The following is an 11,875-nucleotide window of genomic DNA, read 5'->3' on the forward strand; positions in this document are numbered from 1 at the left end:
CTTTCGCTCTTTTAGATGTTTGGAAAAGTGTATCAATAGTTAAGCTAGTTCCCTGGTCTTCTAAGAATCATTTAAACACAAAAGGCCTCAATCAGTGTTAAAAAGGACATAAATATTCAACTTTTTCTAACTACATTAAGCAGCATTTCTTAAGATCTTGTAAGGAAAGACCTCTTTTTCATAGGGCTATACATGACAGGAAAATCATTAAAATCATACGAATTGTTTATAAATATGCTAAACGTTTGTTGGCTTTAAAAATAGACAAATTGTGCCATTGTAGAAACGAAACACAGATATGTTCCTATAGTGCTCGTAGTGGGATTTGTATAGAAAACTTCTGTTGAGTGAATTATTGCGCTGTAGCGGAACTTGTATAAACGGTAGCGAACTCGTCGACCAGCGAGCGTAAACAGTTGCGTACCAATGTGTTTATAACGATAGAAATAAAATTAAAAAGATAGTTGTCGTCGTTATACCAAGCAACAGAACACGTGGTTTTCCTGTACCATCCTGTATTACAATAGAAAAAACCAGTTTTTATCCTACAACTTCAACGAAGCGAAAATAGTAGACTACTTGGATTGAACATAACCATTCAAAGGACAAATTGACCTCCAAAGTTCAGAAAAAGTTGCACACAGGTCCCAGAAAAGATTGAGGTCGAATTTGGAATATTACCTCAGTTTTATAGGAAAAGTTTTTCTGATAAAGTGACGAAAAATAAATAGCTCCTTTATTGGTACACAATTCTTTGAAGGACCTAGTTCGGTTCATTCTCATTTTTATATGGAAAATAGGAATATATGGTTCTTCAAGCGAACGTGTTAAATGTTTTCTCAGCATATTTTTCCATAGCAATTTCTGTCATAATTTTTTAAGGCTTTTAAAAAAGAACCGTCCACTCTTTTTTTTACAAACCTAGTTCGTTCTTTTTTTCTAAGAACCGCAAGAAGTTTACGGTTTTGATTCTTTTGGCACATCTCTAGTAAGGAAAATCCAAAAGTTCTGTTTTCTGTCCAACAAAAGTATACCGAACCAACTTCAATCGATTTGTTCATAATCGTGTTGAGCAAATTGAACGTTTGGCTAAAAATATCGAAAAACCTGCCGGCCGAACGTTCTGCACACCCCTCCACAATGTGATCTTTGACCACATCAACCAGCTATCATAATATCGCCGGAAACGATTTTCCCTCGGGCAAGAAGCACCGGCCATCGTCTACCAATATTATTGTAAGCGAACGGAACAAGTGAAACACAAAACACCGTCCCTGGCGCACCAGCTAGTACGCGTGTGTTTAAAATCTTGCGCTAATTACTGCCCCAACCTCGAGCCGTTTTGTGTTTGTTTTGTCTGATAGTTTACAAAACAAACAGATGTTAAACTCCACGAAGCTTCAACTCCACCGAACGGGGTAATTGAAATTTGAAATAAATGTAATGTGAGATGATACACATACTTCAAGCAGCAAAAATAGCAATAAATGGACGGCATTGAAATTTAGTTCTACGAAAACAAACGACCAAACCCCGAATGGCAAAGTCGACTACTTTAGTGGGTCTTTTTTATGTTGTATTGCGCCATAAGACGCATGAGACAACATCAAGCACGGACGAAAACAAATGGCATATTCCTGTCCTGCGGCATATTACAGATGACTGGTGTCGTTTTGCTGTTCCGTAATCATTATTTCTCCTTTGTCCGTGAGATACCGCTCACGCACAAAAGCTTTCACGCGGTTTTTTAGGCTTCAGCAGTCATACGAACGGGCGATTGTTGTTGGGAAATTAATATTTTTGCTACACGGGAATGAGGTGACAGGTGATTGTATTTTGGTTCAGTCGATATTATTCTTTGTGTGTGATTAATTTGCCACCTGCTGGTCATTTGTTTTGAATGTCTGTTTATGAAGGATGTTTACTTCTTTTAGTGTTTGGATTACAACATTCATAATGCTTACGAAATAAATTGTTGTATATTGTTAGAAAATCATTTTTGGAATTCCATAAGGGCTTTAATAACAGGTCCTAATATTTAGGCAGCAAGTAACATGTACATATTTTACTAAATATATCTCAAGATTGCGCAAAAAGTTGTAGAAAAAAATATAAATCGAATCATAAGATTAAATAATGATAAGTTTGGCAAGATCCCTTCAGAAATTAACACTATTTCCTAGAAGCTAGGAACCCATTAAAAATCTCATAATTCTTGGAATATATTACAAATTATGACAAATTATATGAGTAGCAAATTCACTTTCACTAAAAAACCCTTTTATAAAATGTATTTTAAAAATGTTTAGATTAAAATCAGTTTAATATTAAAAACTACCCCTTTGGTGTTTGTAGATCCTTGACATTCAATTTAAAAAAAAATCCCATAATATCAAGTAATAAAAACTGAAGGATTTCCAAGAAATGGATAATGTACGGTGCATTTAATCGTGCAAAACACTAAACAAACATTCATAAGCATCACAAGGGAAAACCACGAGAAAGGTAATAAAAATGAACATATCACTAAAAGCGATCGTGATGGGCAGTAACGATGCATATTATTGCACCGCTATCTGTGCGAGGGCAATATAAAACGGCTTAAGAAGAAATTCCACAACCGACACATGCAGAAAAGCAAAAAAATGGAGAACGAATCCAAACAAAACTGGGTCATCCATAAATGATGCGGAGTCTCATCTGCAAGGAGCCAGCACACTTGCCCACCCCTGAAAAAGGAGGGTATTATTGAACCGAAACAACATCACCGGACGAACGAAATCTGGCTCAAAATTCTCAACACTACGGGTTCCACTACCACCCCGGGGCAAATAAGGACAACAGGGACGGGATGCGGTAATATGGCCGGAGGGTAGTAAACTACAAACGCGGACACAGACGGACCCGGAAGCAGCATCACGGATGGCCCTGTTTACTTGGTATCCTTACCACCGAGCGGGAAGAACTGTGAGTAGATGCCCTTGAACGTTTCCTCCTTCACGATGCCGGTCGGACATTCGGCCTTGAAGCCGCGGTATATTCGCTTGATCTCTTCCTCGGTGAAGCGGGCCGTCCGCGTCAGTTCGACGAGCGAGTCCGGATAGTAGCGGGCCGGCACCGGCAGATCCTCCGCTTCCGGTTCTGCGGCGAGAAAGAGAAAAGAAAAACAACAGTCACGTGAGCTACATGAAAGGCGGCAGAAAGCAGAGCAAAAAGGTGGTAAACAAATACTCATAATGCAAATGGGAAGATTCCCCGCACGGTAGCTGCCAGCTGGAAGAATGAAAAGTCTCGGACAGACAGCGAAACCCCGGCCCCGTACAATCAACGGGAGAATGTTGAAATGTTCTACGGGCGCGTTTTGCTGGGGGTTTGCCGGGGCACTTCTCATTAGTGAATGCTATTTGCATGGTAATGGATTTTTAAATTTGCATGAGTACGGTGACAAATAAATGGGTTCTGTTTCATTCGCACGCTACAACACATTTTCCTTTTCATGTTTTGCTCTTCTTCTGATTTGTCTGAAATAATCTCAAGAGACATGAGTGTCAGGTTTACTTTAAAGTTTTCGGTGAGCTACTTTTAAATTCTATTTCTATCTATCTACTATGGAATGTGCTCAAAAAACTATTAGACATCGAAGTTTAAAATCTAGAACTGTATAGAATATAGAATAGAAATGTCATTATCATAGTGGCATGACATTGTAGAAATCATATTCAGAATTGGACATTATTGAACTGAGCTTTAATTTTTGTAACTTCTCCACGCAGAAATTATTTATACAACAACATTTGCTTCATGTATAAGTTTGTGTTAAGATGAAACTATAGAATTTACGATGATACAGGGTTTTCTTAGATGACAGAACAACGCAAGCGCCGATCACAACAAGTGCAGCACATGGCATTTAAACGGACTTAGAAGACACTACTACACCAGGCGGTAGAAGTGAAGTTCGATTCGACCAATATAAACGTGTTCTAGGATGCCTTTTTATTTCGTTGTCCTGTCATCTCAAAAACCCTGTAAAAACTTAAGTCAAATTTTCGAAACGACAATACGATAACACTCGTAAGATGATATTAATTTTACACAAGCCATCTAAAGGTTTAGTTTGAGAATTATTTGTCTAACTTAATGTTTTAAAGCACATTATTGTGAGCACATTACTTTTATCCAAAATTTTGTTGGATTTTTAATTCGTTCATTTTACGCTTCTTCACAAATAAATATTTTTCAAGTCGCTTTTTGTTTGGCAACACTGCACTTACCGTAAAACTGTCGAATGTTCAAAATTCCCATCGTTCTTATAACTCTGGTTACTATCTCCCCAGCTCCAAAAAACTAAACGAACGCCCACTTGAAAACAGGGTCGAAAGTTGGATTGCTTTTGCTGATTTTAATTAGCTCGCTGAGTGGACCGAAAATCCAATTGTTCAGTGAAGCACCGGACGCCTCCACCGTGAAGTTGAATTTAGCATACCAACCGAATTGGCAAACGATTTCAAACCCCAAACGAACGGCTTTTGATGTTCAGAGGTAGCGAGTGTTCTTTCTGCTTGAAATTGGGAACGTTATCAGCCAAGGAATCGCACAAAATCGTAAGAACAAAGCGGAATGCAATCGTTGCGAAGGATGAAGTTCAAGCAAAATGGAACGGAATTTTGGCACACAGTTCGCTACACCCACTGCTTATCGCGCACTAGCATTGACTACTTCATGCACAACGCGTTTCAGTACAGATTACTTCAGTGTGGTGTGAGAGCGATCACTTCAAGGCTACCAATTTCCTTGCGTCTTGTACGCTCGATATGGTTTTCTTCAAGCATCACCGGGTATGATTCATGCTATGCATCTCGTCTTACTTAAACTTTTTCTTACTCGAACGAAATCACACAAGCACTCACACTTTTATCCACCACCAGGGCACATTTCCACGTGATTACATTAGAGAAATTGTTTGACGGGAAAAAGGTGAAGAAATTCCTTCAGTTCGGCACACACCAGTCGTAATATTTGGTAAACAATATGTACACCCGTCGTACACACACGCGTGGTAATGGAACGATCGTTCGCTAAGGTTAAAACAGCAGCGGAACATAAAACAGACCTCAATTAGTTGCTCCTGTGTGGTTGTGTGTGTTTGTATTTTTTTTTTTATAAATTCAAAACCATTCCTATAATTCGCCCATCCGCAGATACGCAGGACGAGTCGAGTAATCTCGGCAATAAATCGTGTGCAAATGGCAAGTCGATCACGATCGTACACAATCAACAGTGAACACCAGGCACAATATAAACGATCAAGCCAAACGATAAACTTCGGCTCTGGTTGTGGAAAAAACCGGGGGAAAGCGCACGCGATCGTTTCCCATCCAATAGTGGCAACGATTGAATGACGACTAAAAACACGTCAAACGATCGCGAGTGATCACGTCAGGCCAATCTATCGGCTCTTCGCTGTGTGAGTGTGTTTGATGATGGGTTACGTCTCCTGTGTGCGTGTGGTGCATGCAACGTGAATGACTTAACCTACGCTTGATGGTACCTTTGCCCGTGAGCAGCTCGAGCGCGATCGCGTCCCGGCGTCGACGCTGGCGTCTGTACTGGCTGCCATTGGTGTCGAGGGTTTCCGGCGCTGTCAGTGTAATCGCTGCCGCACCATCCACTATTCCGTTCACCGGTTCGGGCGGCCGATCGTCGGCCGGTCGGTATAGCAGGCGCACGATCGTACGGTAGCACCAGTCCAGCACGGTCGTACCGGGTCGACCGCGTCCACACATTCGGACCGCGAGCGTCCGCTGGCTCGTTTCGACTGTGGCACACGCTTTGTCGGCGATCGGTCCCTGGCGCCGGGCCAGCGCGCTCGTCCGGGCCAACCACTGGGGGCCCCATTTGTGGACGTGTTAACGTTGGACCCGGCTTGGTTTCGCACCATCGTACGCACACCTGCGAATATAGCGCATTAAATGTTGCGCGTTCGCGATCGTTTTGCTCGTTTGTTTGACAAGTTGCACGAAACCCGTGATCGTGTACACCAGAAGGAGTGAACGATTGCACGCGTGACTCCGTCGCTTCCACAGCTGGACGACAGGTGGGGTGGGCAGGTTGTTATATTTAAACACAATGGAACCCGGATGGAATCGTTGCAGTGGTGCAGTGAGAAGGGACCCATTTTTATATTTAACACTAGAACTGCCGGTTCAACCTTTTTGACATGTCCAATTTTTTTCAATCAATTGAATTGTTCGGGTTAAACAATTTTACAAAGGTTGTAAAAATAGTAGTAAAAATAGACAAAATAGTAGAATAGTATAGCTGTATGACAGTAGAACCGAATAATATAACAAAAATATAGACTTTATGTAACACTTTAAAACTGTTCTTGATTGTAGCGTATCGAAAAAATAAATTCTTCTATTTGTCAAGTATGAAATTCGATTATTTATAGTCTTTGGGTAACAAATTATCGAACAATAAGTTTTAATCAAAATATTGTTAGCACTTTTACATTTAAAATTCGATAAGCTCTTTAAAAGCAGCGTGTTGGATTGAATTCGAATTGATTTCGAATTGATGAATTATAAACAAAATAAATAAATTGAAAAACTGCAAATGAAATCTGCCAGAGCACTGTTTTACAATATTAAAATATTCTTCGTTATTATTTTACAATAATTTTTGGGAGTTATTTAAAAGATAACTCGCGTAAACAATTTATTTGATAATTAATTCTTCAGAACGTCAAACTTTATAACTCTTTCACAATAAAAAAAAAAGTGTTTTATTAATGTCAGTTCTTGAACTGTGAATGCCCAATATTTCGTATATACTAATTTAACACACCACGATTGCTATACGACTCCAGCATTTCCTAACAAAAATGGCTAAATCCCATGGTTCAATGCTAATCCTTCTAAGTATTTTTTTTCACGAAACTCAAAACCTCATCCCTGGAAAGAAATTTGTCTAGTTAAAAGCATTAGCCATAATCGCATCTATATAATAAATATCTTTCAGACGTGTCTAACCAGAAGGCAGCTTATTCCAAGTACACACACCAAGAACTGGGATTTTGAGGCAGCAAAAACATCCACCCGGGGGGTTGCGACATTTTGCATGTAGCGTTTTTTTTTTTATTTTCCTGTTGAGAAGAATTGCTACATCATATTCCTAAGAAATGGGAATGAAAATTCGAAGAAGCGTGAACCACAAAACTGCCTCAAGCCATTATCTTCCAACTGAGTACCCACGAAAGGTTGGGACATTTTGTTTGCCAGCGGTTTTTGTTATTGCTTCCTTTACGCCCAACCAGCTCCTCGCCTTGGAAGGGCTCCCGGTCGGGATGGTCGACTGTCGGTTTTCGATTGTCAATGATTAGCTGTCGAGGTTTGCTTGTCAACTCGAGGATGTCATCATTAATCAATCGTTTTGTTATTGAGCTGTTTTGTCAGCCGATCGTTTCAACACGCCCGTCACATCCAACGGCAAACGAACAATCCCAACACTACCCGGTATGTCATGGGTCCGTAGTTGTGTGATGAGTGTCTTAAGAAAATATGTATTTTCAAACCCCACGGCAATTCCAGGCACACGGCGCACGGCCGGTTCGGAAAACACGATCTCATCCAACACGGTCCGGGAAGGTAATGTTTATGTACGGTTATTTATATGGGTGTTTGTGGTTTGTTGTAGATAAACAGAAGCGAAAGTGAACAAGCAGCACCAGCAGGCTGGGTGGATGGGTAAAGTGCACCAGCTCTCGTCGCCAAAACCCGTTTGTACGCCATCGCGTACCGCGCGCGTTGGTCGAAGTGTTTGTTTATCGTGCGTCGGTAAATGGATTAGATAGTTAGACAAATTTGCTTGCGCTTCGATAGCCATGTCCATACGATCCTACGGGGCCGTGCTTCGTGGATTTCCCATCAGCCATTGGTTAAATAATTGAGTGGCACGCGTAAAAGTGCGGTGCGTTCCGAAAGGAGTAAGAAAACACCCTGCTTCGGCCGTTTTGGAGCATCATAATTTGCCAAGGTGTATCTTGTTTTGATCGACCGCAGCACTTCGGGGCCGGTGTGGAAGGAGTGGGTGGGAAAGAAAGGTGTACGAAATTTGCTACACCGCTACTACAAGGGTAGGGCAAACAGGTTAAACATGTTTTCCAGTTGTCGAGCACGGTTTTATTTGATTGGATTAGAAGGTAACGAGAGTTTCTTAAGGATTGTAAGGAGAATTTAAACAACTTGTAAGCAGCATGTTGAGAAGTGAGTAAACAAGAATGAATTTATTAATTATTTAGAGGTGTTTGTGTATAGCAATTTTAAAAGTTGTTAAATAAGTATCTATTTTATTCCTTAAATTGCTGTACCTCTGAAGCTTTTTGCATTTTTATTCTTGTGCTTCTATGATTAATAAAAAAATATTAATTGCATCCTTCAACGAACCAATAGGCACTGCAATCGTACCGCTTTCCATTACAATTGCCGTTTTGTTTGCTTTGTGTCAGGGATGAACATCACTGTCACCGAACGTAACGGCTGTCAACAATCACCCTAACGGTTCAATTATTACTCGATGATACACCAAAGCGATTGGAAACCTACCCTTGCACAAATCCGCTCACCATTGGGGGGGTGCTCCTGGGTACTCCTTTCCTACAGTTCGTTTGTTGTAGTTTTTTTTTTCCACAACTTTAGACGTTGTTTGATTTCGCACTCACTTCACAACTGCCGTTACCATTCCTAGCACTAATGAAGTGTGTCAATGGGTAAGCCCTTCAAGCGAAGTGGCGTACAACAGAAATAAATGGTGTAACAAATGAACAGCCGCCTGACAGAGCCGCGTGCCTTTTGCCCGATTTGTTGGTTGGAATATTATGTAACGAACGAATACGAACGCCTTGTATGTTGATGTATGGGCCTTTCGTAATGGTGTGTGTACTGTGCTTAAGCGGTTGAAAGAAATAAATATTCTGCCGGGTGAGGTTTTGAAGCAATGTTCACATTAAGTGCAGCACCAGGCGTCTCCATTAGAAAACATGACTTTCGCGTGCTGATGAGATTGGAGGTTGCCGCACGGTTGGAGTGATTAATGGAGCAAGCTTCAAATTTACGCTCATTATTCATCGATTGTTCGACAGGTCGGATGTAAGGGCGGGTGTATCGATAAGCTGATTTGGTAATGAACGAGTTACGGAACTGACATTTCTACCGTTTTTTTTTAAATCATGTTATACTAAGGTTTATATAATTTAAACGTTTGAAAATAATTTTATTTAAAATTGAAACGTCATTTGGAACAAATCTTATAAAATTGTAAATTGCAACGACAATTTGTTTTTCATTTTTTTAACAGTAGACATCAGAAGTAGCTTCAGTTTGAAGAAAAAGGACGCCAGAAATTGTCTTCAGGAAAAGTTTCACAGAAAACCAGATTTTCTTCAAACCATTTGATATGATCGAATTTGATTTTTCCGATCGAATACACTCGGGAGAAGGTGCCCTTTTATTGTTCAGGGAAGGAAATGCCTCTAACCTAATATGAATTTTACTTTAGATTAACATTCCAATAGATTTAAGGAAAGAGGCCAGGCCGTTTTTTTGAGTAGCTTCTTTCAAAATATTTTTAAATTACTGAAGTCCCACGTTTTGCGACGTAATGTCAGTGGGTATTCCTCACTGTTCGTAGAGCATTGTTAGAGTTTTTATGCTGAAATTTTCCAAAAATTACTTTTTTCAAGATCCTGAATGTACACCTCCTCTTAAGTCAATTTATGTAAATAATATTGTTAATTTATTACTTGAAAATTTAATACAAAATACCGTCAGGCATTAAAATATAAGCAACAATACACGGATTTTGCGTAAGTACTTGACAGTGACATCTACCATTAAAACAATTTTAAATACGTCTCTTAAGCCCAATACACAACATATAATAAATAATTACGGAAATGCAAGCGTTATATTGCATTGTTTATTGAAAGCTAATAACTTTATCCAATTTTACTGAAACAATTAAAACCGACAATGTCCTGGGAGCCATCATAATATCGAATACTCAATCATCACCATCTTTGTAAAAAGGGTGATTGAACAGCGTAATAATTTATTGAGCATTACATTTCCACAGCCATTTCCCATGGGAAAATTACATCCGGGTTGATAAATAAAACAATCGCAAGCGAAATAAAATTCGCCATAAATACATTTTCAATTCGCTACTCTTATTACCATCCTGCGCATCCAATTACGGACACACAACAACATGACAGCATGAAGTTGATTGTAAAAATAAACGGAATGTCCCTTTTGCACCTGTGCCCTTAGTGCCGGAAAGCATACCGTGGCTGTATTGTGTCCCCCTGCCGTTACAGCAAAACATCATGAGCTCTCGCATCAACATGTACCCCATGTCGAGATTGATGGTTCAAATTAATCAGTGACCGGAAAAGGGGTTCACCCACAATCAAATCTGCCGATGCGTCCGACGAAAAAAGGGCACCCCATTTTTGCATACCAAATGCAATTACCATCGTGGTTTGATTGCATTTCAAGAGGACTGGTACGGCACACACACACAGCAAATGGATAAAGAACAAGCCTGCAAAGAAAAAAAGGATGGCAAAAACTTACTGCTGCTCGCTGCCGGATCCGCACCGTCCAGGATGGTTTTGATGCGCTTGAAGAATTTCCGGTACACCGATTTGCCCTCGCCCTTCTGGTCGTCCTTGCTCCGATGGCCCGAACCCTTCTTGCCATCGCCGGATGAGGGTTTTTTTCGGCTGACCAAATTGCTACGGGTCGATTCGCGCAACACGATGTCGACGTTGGGCTGTGGAACTGCTGACTGTTGCTGCTGCTGCTGCTGCTGACATTGTTGCAGCAGGGTGTGCGCCTGCAGCTCCTGATGTTGCAGCTGTTGGTGTGGTGCTGGCTGTTGCTGCTGGTGCTGGGCAATCGGTGACTCGCTGATAATTTCAATTGCTATTTGCTGCTGACTCTGCACCGAAAGCACCTGCTGTGTGCGTGTCGAGGAGGGTTTCGCTACCGCTTCCATGGTTGAATTGAGACAAGGGCAAGTTTTGTCACACGTTGTCAGGGGGGAAGTGAAATGACAAAAAAAAACACGGCGCACACTATCGATACGGTACGCTTCTCCACCGGAAAGTGGACCGGTTTAGGGTCCGTTTTTTTCGCACGAGTGGTTTCACACCTGCATAAACGAATGACACCCGGGTTTGTCGATAGGGGTCGTGCCGTGGTATTCGGTTCTCTGTTTTACACGCTCTTTCACACCTGCGATAGGTTTTTTTTTTACGTTCACCGAATTAGACAAATCCAGGGGTAGAAATAACACTTGAAGGTGAGGATTTTACGCTCGACTAGTGTGCAGCGTGTTGGGCCCGTGATTGGGATATGATGCGATTAAATATTAAACCGAGTTTGCTCCCGAGTACTCCGAGCCGGTGGGGGGCAATTCAGATTGTATGTGAGAAAAAGTTTGCCGTTCGGACCGGTTTGCGCACCAAAGTTGGATAATCTGAAATAGGGAATCGTTATAATAGCAAAAGTTAGAACAGTTTTTGGGTTATCTATTTTTAATCTTAGTTTTTGTATAATTTTATACATATATTATTTAATTTTAATAGATTTTACATAAGAAATTTGTTGTAATTTTTGTGTATAAGCAATAAGATGTATAAATAAACCTATAAACTATTAAAAACGGAGCACAGTAGGCAAAAACAGTCTACCAACAGCACCGGAAAGTTAGCTCCTACTACCAAACAGCTAGCAAGCATCGATAGGATTGCACATTTTGCGATTAAGTGGCCGAACGGTAGACAAAGTTTTATCGTTCTCCAAACCAT

General features: G+C 40.6%; 1 protein-coding gene across 1 annotated transcript in view; it reads right to left on the bottom strand.

Moving 5' to 3' along the window:
- LOC128714303 (Kv channel-interacting protein 4-like) overlaps positions 1–11,061 on the bottom strand; it is a 28,633-nt gene extending 17,572 nt beyond the window's left edge. The window contains exons 1-2 of the mRNA XM_053809179.1: positions 10,638–11,061; positions 2,950–3,141 (exon numbers count right to left, since the gene is read on the bottom strand). Of these exons, the coding sequence (XP_053665154.1) occupies positions 2,950–3,141; positions 10,638–11,061 (616 nt within the window). The remainder of the gene's footprint in view (positions 1–2,949; positions 3,142–10,637) is intronic.
- Positions 11,062–11,875: the final 814 nt, after the last annotated feature.

This window comes from Anopheles marshallii, chromosome 3 (genome assembly GCF_943734725.1).
Source record: "Anopheles marshallii chromosome 3, idAnoMarsDA_429_01, whole genome shotgun sequence".
NCBI classification, from domain to species: Eukaryota; Metazoa; Arthropoda; class Insecta; order Diptera; family Culicidae; genus Anopheles; species Anopheles marshallii.